A 21007-nucleotide genomic window follows, 5' to 3' on the forward strand; every position below is an offset into this window, starting at 1 on the left:
CCCCCCCCCCCCCCCACAAAAAAAAAAGCAACAAAAACTAAACAAACCGAAAACAACCAGGATAACACTAGATTAATTTCCCTTATGATTATGTTCAGATCTTTGTTTGGCCTTCAGGGTTTGAAAAGATGAGCATAAATACTAGTCTTGCTACCATGTCAGCAAACACTGAAAAGAAGCTTGTTTTATAGATACGAACCTGACGGACTTGGGAACTAAGGAGAAACCACCACGTCTATGGGAAGTAATGGCATATTTGGTGTCATTTTTCAGTAAGGGCTATAGTATGCTGTTTGAACCAAATTGAAGTAGAAGTACGCATCACCTAGAAAAAACTAGAGAAATATGTGCTCGCAGAATTCTTAGTGAATTAGTTTTCTTTTAAAGCTACTGATCTTATCAAATTGAATCTGATGATGCCATAATGTTAAGATTTTATTTTAATTTGTATGTATAACTTCTCTTGCAGAATAAAACTTGTGTGCAAACACTAGAGGGACATGCCCAGAATGTATCCTGTGTCAGCTTCCACCCTGAGCTCCCAATCATCATCACAGGCTCTGAAGATGGTAACTGAAGTTTTTCTGTTCTTTTAAATATGTGGATATAGTAACGTGACTTCCACACAATAAAAGTAGTGATACTTTTAATTTGCTTAGACTTAACTTTAAAGTTGAAATGTTCCTTCTGGATCAGGCTTTAAAAAAACAAAGGAAAGAGAAGAAAAAACTCAAAATAGTTAAGTACTTGGGTGTGAGAATTGTCTCATTTGAGATCAGAGGTAACTAAATGTCGCATTCTCTCTGACCTGGGGCTCAGACTGAGAGATTAAGATTCTAGTAAATTTAAAATGTGGGTGTTAGTTTGATGTGTCATCTTTGAATGCTCACTGTTAAAAGGTGTAATGTCAAATACCTCCCTCCCTTTCCTGTGAGAGGAAGAAATCAAAATTATTGTTTTATTTTTCTCCAGGAACAGTCCGCATTTGGCACTCAAGCACTTATCGCCTAGAAAGTACCTTAAACTATGGCATGGAGAGGGTGTGGTGTGTGGCCAGCTTGAGAGGTTCTAATAACGTGGCTTTGGGGTATGATGAAGGCAGCATTATTGTTAAGGTACTTGCAACATGTTTTAGTGAAAAGATCAGTTTTGTATTACTGAGACAGCCATTTAAAGCAGGGGTAGGCAATTATTTTGGCTGGCAGGCCACTTAACGAATTTTGGTAAGCTGTTGAGGACTGCACCCATACAATCTTTCAGAAGATATTTTAATGAATTATAAATAAAAATACCAATCGTATATGTTATAGTTGATGTTTGATCTTTTAATATGTTAATTTTATTTCAAAAATAATTTTGTCCTGATTTTTGTTTTTTGAGTACTGTATATATAGAGGTAATTGCATAATAGCTCAAAATAAAGTCTTATACTTGTATATTGGGTGTGTGTGTGGTAGGGGGTGGGGTGCATGTCTTATGAACCAGCCAGGGATGGGGGAGGGTAGTGGGGAGGGCACATGCAGCAGAACTCACCCACATGGGGGAGTCCACACCCCACTTGTTCCATCCCTCCTGTGTCACCTCTCATGGGGCCATACTCCCACCTGCCCTGCACCTCCCAGCATGCAGCTTCCTAGCAGGGCTGCCTTCCAAACACTCGGCCACATACAGGTGGCTGTTCATTGTGCCAGGCACCTGAATAGGGGGAAGGCAGCTTGGAGTTGGAGCCCTGCATGCTGGGGCAGGAGCTGCCCAGCTGGAACGTTCCCTAGCACCTGTCTGGGCATGTGATGCCTGATGTGCCTCCACAGCCACCACTGCTTCCCCATGCTACCCTGCCTGGAGCAGTGCAGCAGGGGGAGGAAGAGGAGGTGCTGGAGGCTGGGGGAGCTGAGCAGTGCCTCGGAGGCTGCAGCAGTGGTAGGAGCAGCCATGCCGGGAAGCTACACACACTGGCCTAGGCTGGGGCCAGGGTGGTGCTGTTGGCAGATATGGGGTGGGTGTAGGCTGAAGCACGGGGCAGGCTGCCCTAGGTGGGACTCAAGAACTCTGGGGGGCAGCCGTGGACTGGATACAATCAGTTGGTGGACCAGATCCGGCCTGCACACGATATTTTGCCTACCTCTGCTTTAAAGTAATGAAAAACTGGCATTTTAAATTACTAGATATATTTTCATGGGGCCTTTTATTTTCATTTTAAACAAAGTCATTAACTAAGAATATCTTTCCCTTCCTCCCCACCTCCGTTACCTATATGCTGCTCTTATTAGCTTGGCCGTGAAGAACCTGCCATGTCCATGGATGCTAATGGGAAAATTATTTGGGCTAAGCACTCAGAAGTCCAACAGGCTAACTTGAAAGCTATGGGAGATGCTGAAATTAAAGATGGAGAAAGATTGCCACTGGCTGTAAAGGATATGGGGAGCTGTGAAATCTATCCTCAGACTATTCAACATAACCCTAATGGACGGTAATGAATTTTTCTGACATTTGGAAAAAAATATTTCAATCCTGGTTCTGACTCCTTCTTTTTTAATTTAGAAATGTGCTATACAAGAAGTATGCTAGGGTGAAGCCTAAGGGCCAAGCAAGAATGGGCAACCCTGAACAATCACAGAATTGTAGCAGTTTTAGCCCCAAAGAAATTATAGCCTAAATAAGCCCAGCATCGGAGTAGAGAGAAGCTTAAAACACACAAGCAACATGAACAATGTGATGGAATGAACAAGACGTTTGTTGCCTTTTTTTTAATGGATTTACATTAGAGAAGGTGGAAATAAAATGGAGGGAAAGGATGTGAGAGGTACAGGAAAGAAGAGAAGAGGGTAAGAGAGATGGGTATGGATTGAACCTGAATTGAAGTGAGTGGGAGGGAGAGAGTTCAAGTAAACTTGCTTGGAACAGGACAGAAAGTGCAGAGAACCAAGGTTCCCTGAATGTCTGTATACTTCTGTTCTGAATGCTTCTGCAGCTGCTCCTTCTGGCAGGAGCTTCTGATCACTTTCCAGATAAATTTCTTCCCAGTCATGTCATGAACCTGCATGTACAGCTCACTAACACTCTGTTTTTTATCATTTTTTAGGTTTGTAGTAGTATGTGGGGATGGTGAATACATCATTTACACAGCTATGGCTTTGAGAAACAAGAGTTTTGGTTCTGCCCAGGAATTTGTATGGGCACATGATTCTTCAGAGTAAGAATTACATTCTTTTTTATTTTAAATGCACTGTTGTTGGTTTTCAGATTTAGACCAGTTCATAGTTTGGGCAGATGTGGATTGGACACCAAACACTTAAGAGTTTCATGTAATCGAATTATAAATAAAAACACCCTTATTTGGAAGAAATATCAACTAAACCCAGATGGCTAACGATTTGTAACAGCTTATGGTTGTAGTGTTTCTTTATCTTGTTAGCTCAGTAACATTTTGTAATGTTACTTTTTGCTGCATTTAGGTATGCAATCAGAGAAAGCAACAGTGTTGTAAAGATATTTAAGAACTTCAAAGAGAAGAAGTCCTTTAAACCTGACTTCGGAGCAGAAGGTGAGGGTTTTTTTGGATTTCATAAATCTACTTTAATAAAAATCTTGATAAGCCTTTTTTTTTGTGCTGACCAAGTGTAGCTTAATTAAATCTTAATTTCTCCCCTCACCCTTTGAAGGTATCTATGGAGGCTTCTTACTAGGTGTAAGATCTGTTAATGGCTTGGCATTCTATGACTGGGACAACACAGAACTGATTCGTAGAATTGAAATTCAGCCCAAACATGTGAGTTCTGCCAGATGCCAGTTTAAGCTTGTGTATGTCCTATTGTGAATTATTTTTAGAATATAGTTTTTCTGAATTTGGTACTGTAGTCTTGTGAATTTGAGAGAGAAGAATCATTATTTTTAATTCTTGTCTCCATATTGTATATTGGAGAGAAACTCATAAACTAATATCATGTTGAGGCCCAAAACTGGAAGCACAAGCTAACCAATGTTGTAATACCTAATTTGTCATTTTCTCTTAATAGAACCCCTGAAACTTTAATGATGTTTGTTTTTATTGTAGATTTTCTGGTCTGACTCGGGTGAACTTGTCTGTATTGCCACAGAGGAATCATTCTTTATTCTGAAATACCTGTCTGAAAAAGTTGCAGTAGCACAGGAAACACATGAGGGAGTCACTGAAGATGGTATTGAAGATGCTTTTGAGGTAATCACATTCTCAGTTTTAATAGCAGCCAGAGCAGTGCCCAGTGAAATCAGTGAGAGGCTTTTCTCTAATTTCAGCAGTTTCTGAATTAGTCTGTAAATTCATAGATGTTAGGGTTGGAGGGGACCTCAGTATGTCATCAAGTCCAACCCCCTGCCCTGGGCAGGAAAGAACGCTGGTACCAGCTTACTTTAATCTGCAAGATGTTAGTGGCACACAGTTAGCTGTTAATAATAATAATAAAAAAAAAACTATTTTAAATTTAATTTTTTTTCTGTTACAAATTTTGTTTTGAGGCATTGAGTACCAACTCAAGAATGTTTCTGACTAAAATGTGATTTAAGAGATTTTGGCCCTTTTTTAAATAAAGTATTTTAAAATGAACGTTCCCACCCCCCACCTCCTTCCAATTCCTCATTTAATTAATTACTTTAAAAAAACCCCAAATTAGTTAATACACTAATAATAGCTTTCACCTGTCTGTAATTTTATTTCAGTATAATATATATGAGAACTGATGTGTAAGAATTGTGTTGGGGCATTTGCTCTAAAGGATTCTAAATTAATGCTTCAAAAAAAATCTTGCATACAGATCTAAAAGTTAAGGCAGACAACTGTGGTAAGGGTACCATTTTTTTAACTGATCAAAAGATGAATTAATAGTCTACATTTTAAAAAGAGCTTTTTAACTGACAAAATTATTATTAAATACTTTTAATTTGCCCTTTGTGCTCCAAAAGATAGAATGTTAAGTTTTAATTTGAATAGGTTTCCCAACACAATTGTAATGTTGTTAAAATAGGTTTAAAAAAATGCTTTCCTTACAGGTTCTGGGTGAGATTCAGGAGATTGTGAAAACAGGATTGTGGGTAGGTGACTGCTTTATTTATACCAGTTCCGTGAACAGACTTAACTACTATGTTGGAGGAGAAATTGTCACTATTGCCCACTTGGACAGGTGAGTCTGTTTGTTGTAATAGCATTTTGTAAAGCTTTTTAAAAATGTTATGGGAAGTTTTTCAACTTGCCACTAAATTGCTGTTTCTTACTGCATAGTTTTAAGTGTGTTGTGTGACACTATAATCTTGTATAGAATACACTGTTTCCCAGATATGTTTGTATTGCTAGTAAATCCAGAATAAGGTTTTAGATGTGTGCTTTTATAAGAGCTGCTAGCTTGTTAGGCGTCTGTGATAGAAAAACATTCTTTTTGTTTCAGGACAATGTATTTATTGGGCTATATACCCAAGGACAACAGGCTTTATCTGGGTGACAAAGAGCTAAATATTGTCAGTTACTCCTTGCTGGTTTCAGTGCTTGAGTACCAAACTGCAGTTATGAGGAGAGACTTCAGTATGGCTGATAAAGTTCTTCCCACGATTCCAAAGGAACAGAGGACCAGAGTTGCACATTTTCTTGAAAAACAGGCAAGGAAACTATATATCAGTCTTGCAGAATTTAAACAAGGTTGCTAATAGAATTGCAGCTTTTCCAGAAATAGTTTTAATTATATTTAATTTACTGTGGAAGAAAATGTCTTGTACACATTTGATTTTTTTTCCCAGTAAAGTTTATATTAGTAATTTTTTTTTTACACTAAGCCTTAGGATGTAATTGAGAGAAATAATCTGTGTTATTGCCTGTGTAAAAAAGTTTTGTATTAAGGTAAAAGGTGATGACTTAGTTCTGTTCAAATGCATCTAGGGTATGGTTGAACCTGATGACTACAATATGACTCTTATTTTTTTTAAGGGCTTCAAACAGCAAGCTCTTGCTGTATCCACAGATCCTGAACATCGCTTTGAGCTTGCTCTTCAGCTTGGAGAATTAAAGATTGCATACCAACTTGCAGTGGAAGCAGAGGTAAATACGAAATTCATCTTGTTAACAAACTGAGTAAAATGTGTACTGAAAACCTTCATGTTGGGATTAATTTAAGAGGGCCAAAGTCTTAAAGAGAGATTTGGTGGGTTGTGACGCAGAGCAGGTATTTGAACATTCCTACTTAATTTTGTCTGCCAGCTCCTGTCATTTCTGAGTAAAGCTAAGGATGGATACAGTAAGTTGGTCATGTTCTCTCAGGCTTATTTCTCATGTTTTATTCCTTTTACTAGATGGAAAACCTTATTAGTTGTCACAATAAAGTTGCATAGACTTTCTTTGTTGTCCTGCATAAGGTGTAGGATACCACAATCCTGCTATTAATCTGCATTTGGAACAATGGCAAGTTGAGAGGCTGTAATAACATAAAGATCCTGTGTAGAGGGATGTTATCCCATCCTAATGAAGGACAAGATTTTGGCAAATGGCTGAATTTATACTTGTCTGCAGCTTTTGAAGACATCTTTAAAACATACTTTATGCAGTATTTTAAGAAAAATTAAATATGAAAAAACTTTCTTTTTGCAGTCGGAACAGAAATGGAAACAACTTGCTGAGCTTGCTATCAGTAAGTGCCAGTTTGGCTTAGCCCAGGAATGCCTGCACCATGCACAGGACTATGGAGGCTTATTACTCTTGGCTACAGCATCGGGAAATGCCAGCATGGTGAACAAGCTAGCAGAGGGAGCAGAAAAAGATGGCAAGAATAATGTAGCATTTATGAGCTATTTCTTGCAGGGAAAGTAAGTAGCAAACAAGGGCTTGTTTTGATTCTATTTCTATAAAACATGGAATTCCAAGACTAAGTGTAGACCACAATACAAATTCCCAAGCTAGCAACCTACCTGTGGCAACTACTAAAATAGTTCGTGGCACTCTCATGCCTGTGCACATCAGCTAGGATAGAAGCCATCTAAAAATGTGAAATATGAAAATATATATCTCCATTTTTATAGAATGGGAAGAAACTATTGGCTTCTAGACTTTGTATTCTACTGTAGTGCTATATTTAAGTATTTAACTGTTAATGTGAAGAATGACTTGAAATGAGAGAGATCAAGAACTTCAGTAAATTGGATTAGTGCTGTGTCCCTGATATAACATAATAATGATATGGGATACATTTGAGCATGAAGCTCCTAAAATAAAAATAGGGATGTGTGATGTATGTAATTTCAGCATTTACTTTGGTGTGCCTTTTCACATATGGCCTTTGAGAGGGATTTTAATACATTTACCATAAAATACATAGAAACCTGAAATTAAACTTCTTTGTTCTTCTTTAATTTTGGTAACCCCCTCATAGAAACAATCAACTGCAAAATCTACCTCTATTAATGCATTGACTAAACTTCAGTTTTAAACTTCTAGGCTTGACTCCTGCTTGGAACTCTTAATTAAAACCGGACGCCTGCCTGAAGCTGCCTTCCTTGCACGTACATATTTGCCAAGCCAAGTTTCAAGGTAACTTTTTAAAATCTGCAAAAAGTAGGAATACTGATTTTTATTTTTTTTTTAAGTGCATAAAGCAAATGTATTTTTTTTCTGCTACCAGGGTAGTTAAACTATGGCGAGAAAACCTGTCTAAAATCAACCAGAAAGCAGCAGAGTCCCTTGCTGATCCCACAGAATATGAGAACCTTTTCCCTGGATTAAAAGAAGCTTTTGTTGTGGAAGAATACGTCAAACAAACTCATTCTGACTTGCGGCCTGCCAGGGAATACCCACTTGTCACTGTAAGCAAGCAGAAGGGTTTTTTAAAAAATACGTTTTATGGGTACACAAATTCTCAAGTTGTTTTATACAGATTTATTGCTTTAAAGCATGCTGATGGAAGTTCTCTGCTGTTTTTTGTTTTGGTAGCCAAATGAAGAAAGAAGCTTACTAGAAGAATCAAAGGGATTTGAACCTTCAGGAGTAATAGTATCAGAGGTCAGTGTTGTAGCTGAGCAGCAAAGTTCCAGGATTAGTATTGTGCAATAACAACTGCTCTGGGGACGCTTCCTGCCTTTTAATGGATATGTTATAGCATTAGTTTGCCTTTATTGTGATAAATCTTGGCTGAGTCACTTGCCCCCTTGCTCAAAGACGTTTACTTAATGAACTCATAAATGTTGACTCCTGAGAGAATACTGACCAGTAGTTTCATTACTATGAGTTACTCTCCTTCACTCTAAATTTACTGCTTTGTCCATATTTGGATGGGAAATTATGTAGTGCTACCTAAAATATTAGGAACTCTTAAAATACTGTGCATACCCTCATGTTGTTACATTTTGCATTCTTGTTGCATGTGAATAATTTAACTTACTGAAGATAGCTGCACATATCTGGTCCCCTTCTCCCAGGGTAAATCAAAAGCATGCATGCTGACTTCTGTTGGAATTAGATACTAGGTATAAATCACTGACTTCCATAAAGAGGAATTTATTTTTTTTTGTTTGTTGCTTGACCTCAGGACAAATTGACTTTGTGTGGAGGCTGCATGTTAATCTTCAATTAGAACAAGTAGAACCTCACTTGTTCTAATTCCAGCTTAGAGAGTTGAGACTACTTGGTTCCAAACTAAAAGCTTGTTGGGCAGGAAATGTAGCACTGCAAACTGACTCTGTCTTTCCTGGTTTATATCTGTGAACAAATTGTAGTCAAGTTCTGCGCTGTTACTCTAGTGTTGTTGGCTCTTTTCCTCAGTAGCACTGTAGTTGTGTGATTTGTAATGAGAAGCAGAATATGGTCCAAAAAATTGGAATAGTATTTTTTTTCTGATATTTGGAATTGGAATGTTTGCTTGGTCATAACATGAAAACACATGGTCAGCTATAATACTTGCAGGAAAGTAATAAATTAAAAATGCTGGCAAAAAAGGCATGTACTAAAATCTGCCACTTGATATGTATACTTGCTGGTGCTATTTCTTTGTCTTTTACAAATGTGCTTGTTTTAACAACAATACAGCCACGATGGGCATTTTTATACACATAGTACTTTTTCCAGTGATGAGCCAGAGATCTGCCACTTTGGAGCAGACTCAATTGAGTCTTCTTCACATGTGAGCTGAGGCAAACTGCACTGCACTGCATACCATTGTATAAGGAACAAACCACGCGTCAGCGTGCACCTCCAAGGTGCTTTAGTTCAAAACTACGCAGCCACCACTTTCTCAGCATTGACACACCTCTTGCTGCACCTGGCCCTGCAATGCATACATGTGTAAAAATGCCCTTAAGCTATAATTGCTCAGTTTAAAGATGCTAGTGCTTCATGAGTTAAAATTTGTAGCCATTTTCTAAAACTGTAGTTGTGATTTGGGGAAAGGCTGTCCTTAAATCTTTTTTTACAAAATAGGACAACATAGTATTCAGGACTTTAGAGAGACTTTAAAGTGTTTGCTGCAGTAAACTTATGTATACTTAACTATGGTGTTCAAATAAGATTAAGTCAGTTTAGACCAAATTGTCGGCCCAGGTGTGAAGTCTCTTAAAATGGGAAAGAAAATGTTGACCTACTGGTTCTGACTTTTCATTGGTGTACTACAGCACTAAAGACTGCCTTGCGTTAGTGCGCTTCTTAGAACTTAACTTCTAGTGCTAGACCCTAAAATGTATGAGTTTTACATTCTTAAAAAAAAATTTCACGTATGAAGTGAATTAAAGTTTTTAAATGGAATAAGAGTCATTCATTTACTGTGGTGTTGCTAAAAATAGCTGTATCAGCACTGTGTTGCCTCAAGTACAACTCATTTCAAACTATTTAAGCCTCAGCAGCCATAGAGTACAATTGTAAACTATTTAAAGATTTCCCATGCTTGAACAAGCCCGTCCCTTTGGGGAAAGTATGGTTTAAACCTGCCTAATTCATACTCATTCATATAGCTTTGATTCATTATGATGTAATTTGTGAATTTGAAATCTCATTTTCATCTTACAAAGGAAATTGAAGAACGTGTTCCATCTCCTAAGCCAGTAATGGTGTCTCCAGTTCCAGCAATGCCTGAACCACTTTCAATAACAAAAGATGAAAAGGTACTTAAAATGTAAATGTTAACAGTATAGGTGAGAGGAAGAAAAGCAAGTATATTTACAACTTCAGACTTCCTTGACTACGTAACACAAAATATCCTGAAAGCCTCAAAACTACCTTAAATTTTCACTTTGATATGAATGGTTGCTGGTTATCTACAGTAGTGCCTAAGGACAGACTAAATATTGGGGCCTAGGGTGCTGGACATTCCCTCTCACTAAAGAAATGTTGAGGCAGTTTTTACAGAATAGCAGCATGGACTGTGTTTAAAGGCATCAGCTTCAATTCAAAACACAGGTTGTATAGTTGGGTCTTAAATGACAGTAATCATGCCTTAAATAGCTATTGCTGATATCTGAATCTAACACATTCCTTTACCACCCCTAGCACCAGCACCATAAAAAGTTTTCAAAAACTCAGAAAACTTAGCAGTTAAAACAGGGTACTTCTACTTACCTAACTGAATACTTTCCTTCTCCCAGGCACTACTAGAATTGGAAGAAGAGGATTTAGATAATTTGGATCTGGAGGATATTGACACCACAGATATTAACCTGGATGAAGATATCTTGGATGACTAAACTAAACTTTTTATTTTAAATGACCAAATTCTTAATTGCTCACTCCCTACAGAAGAGTGGAATTGTATGGACTATATGTGTTGGAAACTAGCTTGATTTTTATACTGTAGTTCAAAAATGTAGATACAAGAACAGGGTCCATCTGTTTCATAAGGTGAATCATTAAACTACAATATTTTGAAATTCATTATGCAGAGCACCTTAGGTGTAATAGTAGACATATGTTGTCATGCTTACTAAGAAATAAATTGTTTTAAATGGACTAGTTCTATGTTTGCTCATGTTGCTGCTGATATTAAATTTCCTTAAAATAGCCAGAACTAATTAACATCCAACAACAAATATGCAAAGGGAGACCATCTTGAAAGTCAGGCATAATAGTGGTTGAGGAAAAGTGTTACAGGCAAGACAAACTACTTAAAATGCTAGTTACCACATACCTGCATTTTTATTTTTTTTTAGACCAAAGTCTTAATTTTCAAGAATGTACCTCCAGAGAGTTCAGTGAATGGAAGTGAAGACTAATTCTAGTTGAAATATCTCTAATTAGCAACCCCACACCCATATATTTTCTCTCTAAAGCCATTCGTTCCCATGTATTTATTCCATTTAATCTTACTTTAATTTATTCAGATTTCATCTATTTTAACAATAAAGTTGCACAAAACATTTAATTTTTTTTAATTCTTGGGTCCCTGGCATCATCGTTGCCTGTATTTCAGTAGTGGAACTAGGACAATAAGGCATGTCTTTCCCATAAGTTTTCTTATTCTCATTTGCAAAAGCAACATAATACATATTCTGATAAAGAGAAGGCAGGTGCACTGTGCATTGTTTTGCTGTTTAGTGCCTTTTTTACCTGAAGTAAAAATACATAACCCAGGCAGATGCTCAAGTGTTTATTTTGGAGTTATATACAAAGTTAGCAATATGCAGCTCCTTTTCCATATATTAACATGATGAAATAGATCTAAAATTTACCACAAGATTAAATAAGGCCTTTTCTATTTCATGAAGCTGCAGAATTAGTCAGTGTTTCCTGATAAGCTTGAAGAGCCAACTCTATATAGCCTTGTTTTTGTGATTCTGTTTTTATAAATACCTGTTTAAAAAGAAAACAGCAGTTAATATTCAGTCTGGTCTATGGTATATTAGCAATTTGATTTATTAATATATAAAAAGTGTTCTCTATGGCATCTATACTGCTACTTAAACCAGAAAGTCATTGTGTGATTTAATATCTCTACCCATGAAAGTAGAGATTTTTATACAATCAAGTCTAGAATACCTATCATGAAAAGAAGGTTTTAGTACTGAAGTTTAGGTACCTTAAGAAAAAGAATTTAAATGCACTCATTTAATAAGAAAGCATACTATACCTTTATTAAATCTACCCCACAGAGTTCCTGTTCTTTGGCTGCTTTTGCTGATTGGCATTCAGGATGAAGCATGTGATATAACCTGATTAAACTTGTGGCATCATCCAGTCTAAACAAATTAAGAGAGTCATCAACACCTGCTTTTCTCGGGGAAGGGGGGCCAGACGATGACACACATTTAAAACTTAAAAAACAATTGCACATCTTATAGCATAGTATAAAAGTACATTAGTACACCAGGCCATTACCAACTTATGATGTGGAGATAAGCATTCCAGTGTTTCTCTTTGTCCATTTCAATCTCTGTTCATGCCACGCTGAGGATCGTTACCATGAATCAGTTTTTGTTCCATTAACTATATATTGTTTAAACCTTCTCCCCAAAACAAGTTTGAGCACCCTTTTCCTATTTTAAAAATGTGGTGTGGCTTTAAGTAGTGATTACTACTTAAAAATAACCTCAAGAGTTCTGCTAGAGATTGTTCTTTCCAAATCTGCTAGTGTAAGAATCCACTAATCCAGTCCATTTCCAGAACACTATGATCCAAAAAGTTGTTTTCGCATATTGGAAGTTTGAGATACTTAATTCCCTGAAAGTATAGCTGAAACTTGAGTGAGAATAAGATTTACGTTAATAGTACAGGCAGACAGACTCATTGAAGCCAAAAAAATACAGCATATTTGGAGAGAGACTTAACAGGAAAGTGATTCCAGCAATTATGGAAACTTCTCCATATGCCTTTCTCACTTGTGATTTGACATGTGCATCGTTTGATCCAGCACTGGAACACAACAGGACTCACTGATCTTTTAAAGGTAAAGTTTCATGCTCTAGAAATAAATGTTATTGCTACCACAGTTTTTTGCCTATCCAAGTTTGATATAAAACACTGAAGCTTTTAAGCTTCCCTTGTTTGAATTGCAAAATTAACTTAGTAACTACTACTTAATCACTCAGGAAAACTTTAAATCCTAGATTCCACTGGTATTAAGAATGTTTTCTAGTTTCCACTATTTCAGCTGACAGCTGTTTAAAAAAAAAAGATGCATACCCTTCCAAATGTTAAATAGCGCGTGTCATCTAGTAAAACCATTTTTATAAGCTACCCCCACAGTATGCCAATATTTCAATCATGGTTTTTCCGTAGCTATTAAAAGACTGACTTGTAAGGCCAAGCATATTTTTAGCCACTCAAAAAAGTGTTCAGAACCCTTAGAGTAGCTTCTGCTCTTGAGTAACTTTTAGTTCCTGATGTTCACGGAAGTGAAGTCTAAGAACAGCAGGTATGAGATCCATTATAGTGTGGGTGCACTATAAACAGACAAGCTTCTGAGACTCCAGAATACTTCCTACCAGTCGCACCAAAATTCAGTAGTTCTTCATTTTTGACAAACATAAACTTAACATGATATTTCATTCAGAACACTGTTCTTGAAGAGGTCTACTAATATATGCTATTCATTTGTACTGTTAATTCTAAAATGATCAATAGGATTAAGTTAACAACCTTCAGGGTCATCATTGTGTTGCACTAAAGTGGGCAATGGGCTGTAGATTACAACTGCAATTAGAGATTCCTTTAAAAACAGAAGTTCCTGAAAAAAATGACTCAATAGGCTCAACATACTATTACTGGTACATGAGAGAGCAAAACACTGACATGTATGTACTCATAATAGTTTTGCATCCTTGAAAAGTTACAATTACTTAACAGTCATTGTAAATAATTTCTTAAAGCCAAAAATGTGATTTACTATCAAACTGAGATGAGATATGAGGGGTCTCCTATTGTGATGTTCCAATACCCTCTTAAATTGTTTTTGTTTACTTGTTGCTCTCCTGTTTACATTATTCTGTCTCCCTACTGTAAGCTATCCTGAGCCTTTGTTACAAAAGGCAGCAAATAAGTCAAATAAATACATACATGAAAAATGGGGTGGACTTGAGGTAGGTAGGTGACCTGTATTTTTGTGCTAGACTTAACAAAACTTATTTTGAGTTTAGAAAAAACAAGAGTTGAATTTGATAAGTCATGCCAGTATCTAACAAATAGTACTTACAAGTCTCTCTGGATCATATCCATTAGCAAGCCATCAGTAGTCTTCTTGTTTACTAGATACCACACCATTCCTCCAAAGTGTCTTGTTGAACGTAGCAGATCATATTTGGCAGTTTTATCAATATCATCATATATCTGATGATGAATCTGCCCAAGCAGAAGTTGGAAGTTGACATCAAGAACAGATTTCAGAAAAAAAAAATCACTTTAAAATTCCCTTTAAAGAACCTCATTTGTCATTCTTGGCTTACAGTCCTGATCATCTTCAAGTCTGTGTTTCACTTCCGACTATTCTAATTTTTTCACCACCTACAGGCTTTACAGCAGTGTTGACAGCACAGACTGCCTCAAAGTTGTTAATTCTATATTGTAGGATATGCAAGTCCTACTTTTAAACAATGCCTCATCACATTAGAATATTCCAACTCCCATGGGTTGAAGGGCTGTCTCTTTATATTAAAAAGAAAAAGGCCTTAAATAACAAACTTTTCCCCCCCACCAAAAATGTTAACAATCTGAAGCTCTTTCCATTAATTCAGGAATACTCAGTCCCAGCCCACAGGCCTGCTCACCAGTCTGAACATTTGGTGGCAAGGTGGGGAACACTAGCAGCATTAATTGCTCCTCCCCTGCACTGGCATAACTAGGAGTAGGAGAGTGATAGGGGCAATTGCCCTGGTGCCAACTTATGCAGGGGAGGGGCAGCTGTGTTTGCTAGCACAAATGCAATGGCAACCAGATTTGCTACAAGCACCTGGTCACATCCTTACACTACTGGTCCCAAGGGCCAGGTAGCATGGTCCTGCATAACTGATCAGGTACTAGGGCCTGATCCCAGCACAGGGGAACTTTGCAGGACCCAATCCTGGTAGGCAAAGGCAGTAGTTTGCCAGGGACTGATCTCGGAGCACGAGGCCTGATCCAGCCTGTGGACAATCTCCATGCCACTCATTTGGGCCAAAAGGTTGAGCATTGCAGCACTAACTGAGTATGCTTAAGTGACAGGAACTATCTTGTAAGTTTAAAAAAAAAAAAAGAAAAGTTGTACACTCAGCTAAGTCATCCACATAAAGAACCGGTAACAGAGAATCTGTAATCTTCAATCTCAGTGTTTCAAAAGAAACAAGCAGGTAAAATGTGTCTTTCTTTAAGAGGCTGTATGGCTACCATAATTCAATCTTGGATAATAGACCAACAATTTATCTTTTCATGAAGTAATTTTCACTTTCCACATAACAACAAAAGGTGTTATTTTTGGATTACAAGCACTGCATGAAAAACAGCAGACTAGCATTTTACAGCAAAAATGTGCACCATTACTAGGGATGATAGACAAAAATAATCTTACAGTTGAGTACAAAGTCATGTTCCTGTATTTTCAATGAAAACTAGTAAGAATTTTACCCTATAATACCCTAAAAGTTAATCAACATTTCCAGGATCTGAAAACTAAGGTTGGAAGCCTGTATCTGTATTGATTTCAAGTGGGAACCACTGAACACTGCAGTTCCAGGGAGAAACCCCCCCCCCAAAACAAGCTGCTTAAGTATCTGAATGGAGACATGTAAAATGAGAAGCCAACTGTATTTCACTTTGGCTAGTGCCCTTAAATAACTGCAAGTAATGACACTTTTTTTAACTTGGAATATTTATGTTTTAGGATTTTGTTCCAATCAGATTTTGTGCACGTAAAGGATTTTACTCATGTTTGTAATACTGAAAAAAACTGGATTATTACCTACCTAGATAAAATTGTACAAGTATTAGTTTGCACGGGATCAAATGTAATTTTCAAATGTCACCAAAAAGAATTATAGTATTTAAGAAAAAAAAAAAAAAGTATTTTAAAGCACTGCCTGATCAACTGCTACAGCTGTGAGACAACTTTAAAATTATACTTCTACCTGAATTTTTTTAGCCAGCTTTTACTATAAATCTTTCACATAGCAAGAGAGAAAACATTTAGGCAGGTGGTCAACTTTTATTAACTCAAGTTGATAAGACTTCTTGGCAGCTGTAGCCAAGCTTTTATAAATATTTTTGAAATCTGTTAGACTTCTAGCTAGTTGGTATTCCTTTAACTTTTTAACTGTATACAATCAGTTTTATATGCACCATTGATATTGCTTGTTTCAAAACAATCCAGAATGTCTGGCAGTGACATTTTCAGTTAGATTATCTGTACAACTATTCTTTTTTGTATTGTCAACTGATAAAATATTTATGAGACATCTTAGTCACAGCGGGTGCATCTACATATGCAATTAATGTAACACAAAAAAACCTCTGGAACAGTTCAAGCCACAAGAAACTGCTCGTAGTCACAGCATCTACATGTGCACCCGGGACAGCAGTAATCTGAGCTGGAGTAGAGCATGCTCCCGCTAGCAGGAGGTACAAGGGGTCAGCTCCAGATGGCAGCATTGGGCTGTGGAGAGGCTGGCTGAGGCATGAGTGTGCAGCACGTGTGAAGCCATACAGTTAGATGACAGCCAGGAGTCTAGCCCCACAACCAGTCACCATCTACATGTGTATTTCAGTGCAGTTAAGTACTCCACCATAAGATAGTGCTGTCTTTGACAGTACTATCATACAGCACAGTTAATTAGTTTACTGTCCTAATGCCAGCACATGTAGACTGTGACTTTACTGCAGAGCTAATTATTCTACTCAGTAAAGTACAAGTATCGATACACCCAGAGAAGGACGTTACAAAAATCAACACATATATTTGCACCCAACTGAAAGAAAAATATAACTATTCAACTATTAAAAGGCAATTAGATTTGAACTGCTGCAGTGCACACAACCCATTTTCACATCAAAATCTACAAATCTTTTTGCTGGGAATCTGCTTCCTATGACAAAAAAAAATATTCAACTCACTCTGATATAGTCAGCTGAATCCGGCTCAAACTGTGCAATGCAGAGATTAAGGGCATCTTCATGACGGTCTTGACGTAATACTTGCTGAAATGACAGTTAGTTGGAATTTACAAATTAGTTTTAAGATGTCCCCAGAATAATCCATAACCAACAAAAAAACCCAGTAATTATGGCACTAACATCTTGGTGAAAATGACCAGGGATGCAAAACAGCTGCTTTTAATTCTGCTGTGCCAAAATAAAATTGTAGGCAACTCTTGATTCTCTCTACCATGGTGTATGCATACAAGAAGTCTAATTGGGTGCCTGATGAATCCACTTGTATGGAGTCCTGCTACCATTGATATGTATGCCTAGGCAAGAGTATGGAGGAGTGAAAGCTGTCCAAGACCTACCTTTAGACCACCAAGACAGAATTCAAAGGTCAGACTGATTCCAGATGTTTGGTGCTTCAACGACTGTAGCTTCTGCCACATAGCAACAGATAACTGCTGCTGACTGCCCAACACCTCAGCAAAAGCTCATTTCTTTCAGGGTGTTATTCCTTAGCCTTTCTCTAATCAAGAAGTAGCTATGAGGCAGTGGGGGCTAGGGTTCTGAGGCACCATATACTTGCCTAATTCTGGAGGTTGCAACATTGTAGTATTTTATAGGAGCTACCCTGCCCTGAGTAGCCCAGCCACATTGCCATCAAGTCCTTCAGTAAGATGCAGTTTATGACCACACCCAAAACCACAGGATAAAATAGTGTAAAGGAAAACAAACTGTTTCCCAAACACCATGTTATCTTTTCAGATTAAGAGTAAGCAAGAGTAGCCACACTTGCTGTATAAATGTGGGCCTGTAGATCAGCAAGTACTTATTTACTTAGCTCCACAGGATTTGTTTGTGAAGACCTGTAAGTTAATTAAAATAACCTATTCTAATGAATACATAGGACTAACTGCCTGCATGCTTCCCTTAGTTCCTGTCCTTTAAGCATTACAAAAGAACTGCCTGTAGGCCAGCCTATTAAAATCTACTACTTTTCAAACAATGGTACACTGAAGAGCAGCATTCACTATGAATTTTCAAAGCCACGAGATTTACCACAAGAATTTCCTCCTTGAACACTGGTGGTGGAAAAACTTTGCGTCCTTCTCTTGGGAAGAAGATTTGTATCATTCTATCTCGTTCTTCCCAGGAAGCTTTGCGTAATACACCACTTGGTTCTCTAACCACAATGAAACGCTCCTGAAATTGAGAAGTAATAAAAGTCAACTTTTTTTTCTTTAATTAAGCCCATCTGTCCTATTTTTTCCCTCTGTAATATTCAGAAATAAGTTTTCAGAAACTTTGAGTGGGAAACCCAGGATAACCAGAGTGCTCCTGAACAAATAAAAGATACCAGTGTTGTCCTTCAGGAATGAACAGGTAGGGTTGAGAGCAGCCCAAGTGATATTAGGCATGCAGTTCTGATCTAATAGGTTGAAGGGGCTCATGGCAGAGAACCAAGAGAAGTGGTCAGAAACAAAAAGAATGGAAGTGCTATTGACCTGAAAATAGCTTCTAGCATGTGCTGAATTCCATATCACTGCCTCTTCACTACAGTTGCTACCCAGGGTAGCTCAACAGAACCAGAATGGGTATGCTAACATATTACAATCACCCCATTATGCAATACAGGAGAGTGATACAAGAAGTACAGAATCAACAAACAGGTATCAGGAGCTCTTCAAAGCCCAAGAAAACATAAAGCATAATATTATTTACAACAGTGGTAGCTTTTACTTCACCTTTACAGCCATCAACACTAAACTGAACTTAGCATTCTTCATACACATACTTCTTTTTTTTTTAAGATTTTTTTCTCCCCAAAAATCTTCACATCAAATGGATTTTTTATTAGGGTTTTTTAAAAACAAAAACTTTTTTAATACGCAAGCAAAACCCTGGCTGCAGCTTCTTTTGGTCTGCGCTCAGTCTGTACAATGCAGGGGAAAGATATGGTGGGCCTCACCATCCACTGTAAATATCTGATGAACTTTAAATATTTGGCTATCAAATATCTGTATATCACACCCCTTTCCAGAAAGTTCCTGTGTTATTATATCCAAACAATTACCTGCTGGTAGGAAAGACTGTGAAGCACATTTGTGTACTGTACATGGTCCTGAATATGAGATTTTTCAATAGACTGGTATTAGCTAACGTTTTAAAATGTAAACTTCTTGTTTTTGTTTGCAACTCTACAGGGACTATCAATAGCTCAGAGCACTTTTGCAGAACAAAAATATTAGTAAGTTACTCACCCTGTGTGGAATACTGTAAGTTAAATCAGTGAACACATACTTGACAGTTTCTGTCCCCTCAAGTAGCCTATCTTCTGCTAATACATCATTAATTGGCTCTCGCTCACTTAAAACAGGAGGCATTTTTAATTTATGTTTGGCTTCCTCAATAGCTTTTTTTGTGGCCTATTAAAGAAAAAATGTGTTAAATGTATACATAAATATCACACTGTGTTAAAAAGCTAACATTCAACATCGGGCTAAGTACTTTAAAAATAAGCTCTCCTCACCTCTGGATCAATTTCAACTATAAAAAGGATTATACTATCATAATGCAGACAATCTCTCATGGAAATGATATACTATTAATCCTGACCCAAAAATGTTCTCTCTCATTCCTTCTAAAACTTGGAAGCTGACAAAGGTAAACAAAAAACATGTTCAAGGGAGGTTCTGGTTGAAACCACCCAATTTATTTCAATCATATTCCAAGACAGATTTCAAACCAGTAAATATTATCTGTTTAGGAGATACCCAAGATTATTGTTTTGCAACCTGAACCAGTTTTCTTGCAACTCCAAGTCCTGGGGCAATGTGGAAGCAGCAGGTGAAATAATTACAAATTTTGGGTGGATATTTAAACGTGGAACAGATATACATAAAACAATAGGGCTGGAGGATGGGTGAGCATTGCTTTAATTAAACTTTTCCCCATTCTTGAAAAAGCCATTCCCATATAAAGTAAACAAAAACAAGGAAAAAAATTGAGTCAAAATAATCTGAGTTATTAAAAATGACTGGTGCCACATTAAAATCTAGTAAACTAGTAAAAAAAAAAAAAGGAGAGAGGTAAGAGAACTTGCAGGCTTTCCAGTACACTAACCCCAAGCTGGCCTGCCACTTTTACAATGGATTTTGTTATTACGTAAAAAACCATTCTATTTGGTTGCTGCGCCAGAGTCTTATATTTTCCACGTAATTGCAGTATACAAAAAAGTGAAGCGTCACCAAACAATTACACTTTTTATTCCGTGCACACAGATATTGCATAACTAGCATTGGACAAAGAGGAATTTGATTCTCACTACACTGAACATACTGGATTTGATGCAACCTTCCAGAGATCTTGAACAGACATAAACACTTCTTATTCTGGGTTCACAGGAATATTTCCCATTCAGCTTCCTTCACCTATTGCTTTTCAACTCTCACAAAAGAAACAGCAATCAAATGACCATCACTAAAGCAGCATCAATTATCTGCATCTAAAAACTAAGATTGAATCTATTGTAGCAGATGCATAGGTGTGGGTGAGGGAGGGGATTGAAATACATATTCAATCATGTATAAAAGCAGGTCTGTCAATATGACCACTTGCGAAAGTGCTCTGGAGCTTAATTAGTTTGAAATGTTTCCAATTGAAGAGTGCAGTTATCCATACAGATTAGCACCTTACCTCCTCCAGCTGTGCATCCGTCATTGTCTTGAATGTCAGTGGTTTAAGTTCCTGTTTAAAAGGCCTAAAAATCTTCTCTAAATTCAGCCCTGTCATCTTGTACAGCAAGCTCTGAACCGCTTCATCTGTAAAACGAGGCCCCATAACATCGGGCTTGTTTTTCTCTGGAAACAAAAGATAAACATGTTAACGTTTATGCTCAATTCAAACAGGCTGAGAACAAAGTCAGCTCGGGGCCAACACCGGGGGGGGGGGGGGGGGGGGGGGTTTTACCGG

At 37.4% G+C, this 21007-nt stretch overlaps 2 protein-coding genes across 3 annotated transcripts in view; one reads left to right on the plus strand and one right to left on the minus strand.

Moving 5' to 3' along the window:
* Nucleotides 1-10938, plus strand: part of COPB2 (coatomer protein complex subunit beta 2) — a 28917-nt gene extending 17979 nt beyond the window's left edge. Inside the window, exons 7-22 of the mRNA XM_019503670.1 lie at nucleotides 470-569; nucleotides 973-1115; nucleotides 2271-2470; nucleotides 3083-3193; nucleotides 3456-3544; nucleotides 3663-3769; nucleotides 4055-4198; nucleotides 5026-5156; nucleotides 5418-5625; nucleotides 5951-6061; nucleotides 6608-6822; nucleotides 7451-7543; nucleotides 7635-7815; nucleotides 7943-8011; nucleotides 10009-10101; nucleotides 10582-10938. Of these exons, the coding sequence (XP_019359215.1) occupies nucleotides 470-569; nucleotides 973-1115; nucleotides 2271-2470; nucleotides 3083-3193; nucleotides 3456-3544; nucleotides 3663-3769; nucleotides 4055-4198; nucleotides 5026-5156; nucleotides 5418-5625; nucleotides 5951-6061; nucleotides 6608-6822; nucleotides 7451-7543; nucleotides 7635-7815; nucleotides 7943-8011; nucleotides 10009-10101; nucleotides 10582-10680 (2094 nt within the window). The 3' untranslated portion in view covers nucleotides 10681-10938. The remainder of the gene's footprint in view (nucleotides 1-469; nucleotides 570-972; nucleotides 1116-2270; nucleotides 2471-3082; nucleotides 3194-3455; nucleotides 3545-3662; nucleotides 3770-4054; nucleotides 4199-5025; nucleotides 5157-5417; nucleotides 5626-5950; nucleotides 6062-6607; nucleotides 6823-7450; nucleotides 7544-7634; nucleotides 7816-7942; nucleotides 8012-10008; nucleotides 10102-10581) is intronic.
* Nucleotides 10939-11567: 629 nt separating this feature from the next.
* MRPS22 (mitochondrial ribosomal protein S22) overlaps nucleotides 11568-21007 on the minus strand; it is a 9866-nt gene continuing 426 nt past the window's right edge. For both annotated transcript variants that reach the window (XM_019503671.1, XM_019503672.1), the window contains exons 2-8: nucleotides 20732-20895; nucleotides 19297-19461; nucleotides 18095-18238; nucleotides 17006-17089; nucleotides 14121-14266; nucleotides 12060-12168; nucleotides 11568-11782 (exon numbers count right to left, since the gene is read on the minus strand). In XM_019503671.1, the coding sequence (XP_019359216.1) occupies nucleotides 11690-11782; nucleotides 12060-12168; nucleotides 14121-14266; nucleotides 17006-17089; nucleotides 18095-18238; nucleotides 19297-19461; nucleotides 20732-20895 (905 nt within the window). In that variant the 3' untranslated portion in view covers nucleotides 11568-11689. The remainder of the gene's footprint in view (nucleotides 11783-12059; nucleotides 12169-14120; nucleotides 14267-17005; nucleotides 17090-18094; nucleotides 18239-19296; nucleotides 19462-20731; nucleotides 20896-21007) is intronic.

This window comes from Gavialis gangeticus, unplaced genomic scaffold (genome assembly GCF_001723915.1).
Source record: "Gavialis gangeticus isolate Ggan-Ray unplaced genomic scaffold, GavGan_comp1, whole genome shotgun sequence".
In the NCBI taxonomy this organism is placed as follows: Eukaryota; Metazoa; Chordata; order Crocodylia; family Gavialidae; genus Gavialis; species Gavialis gangeticus.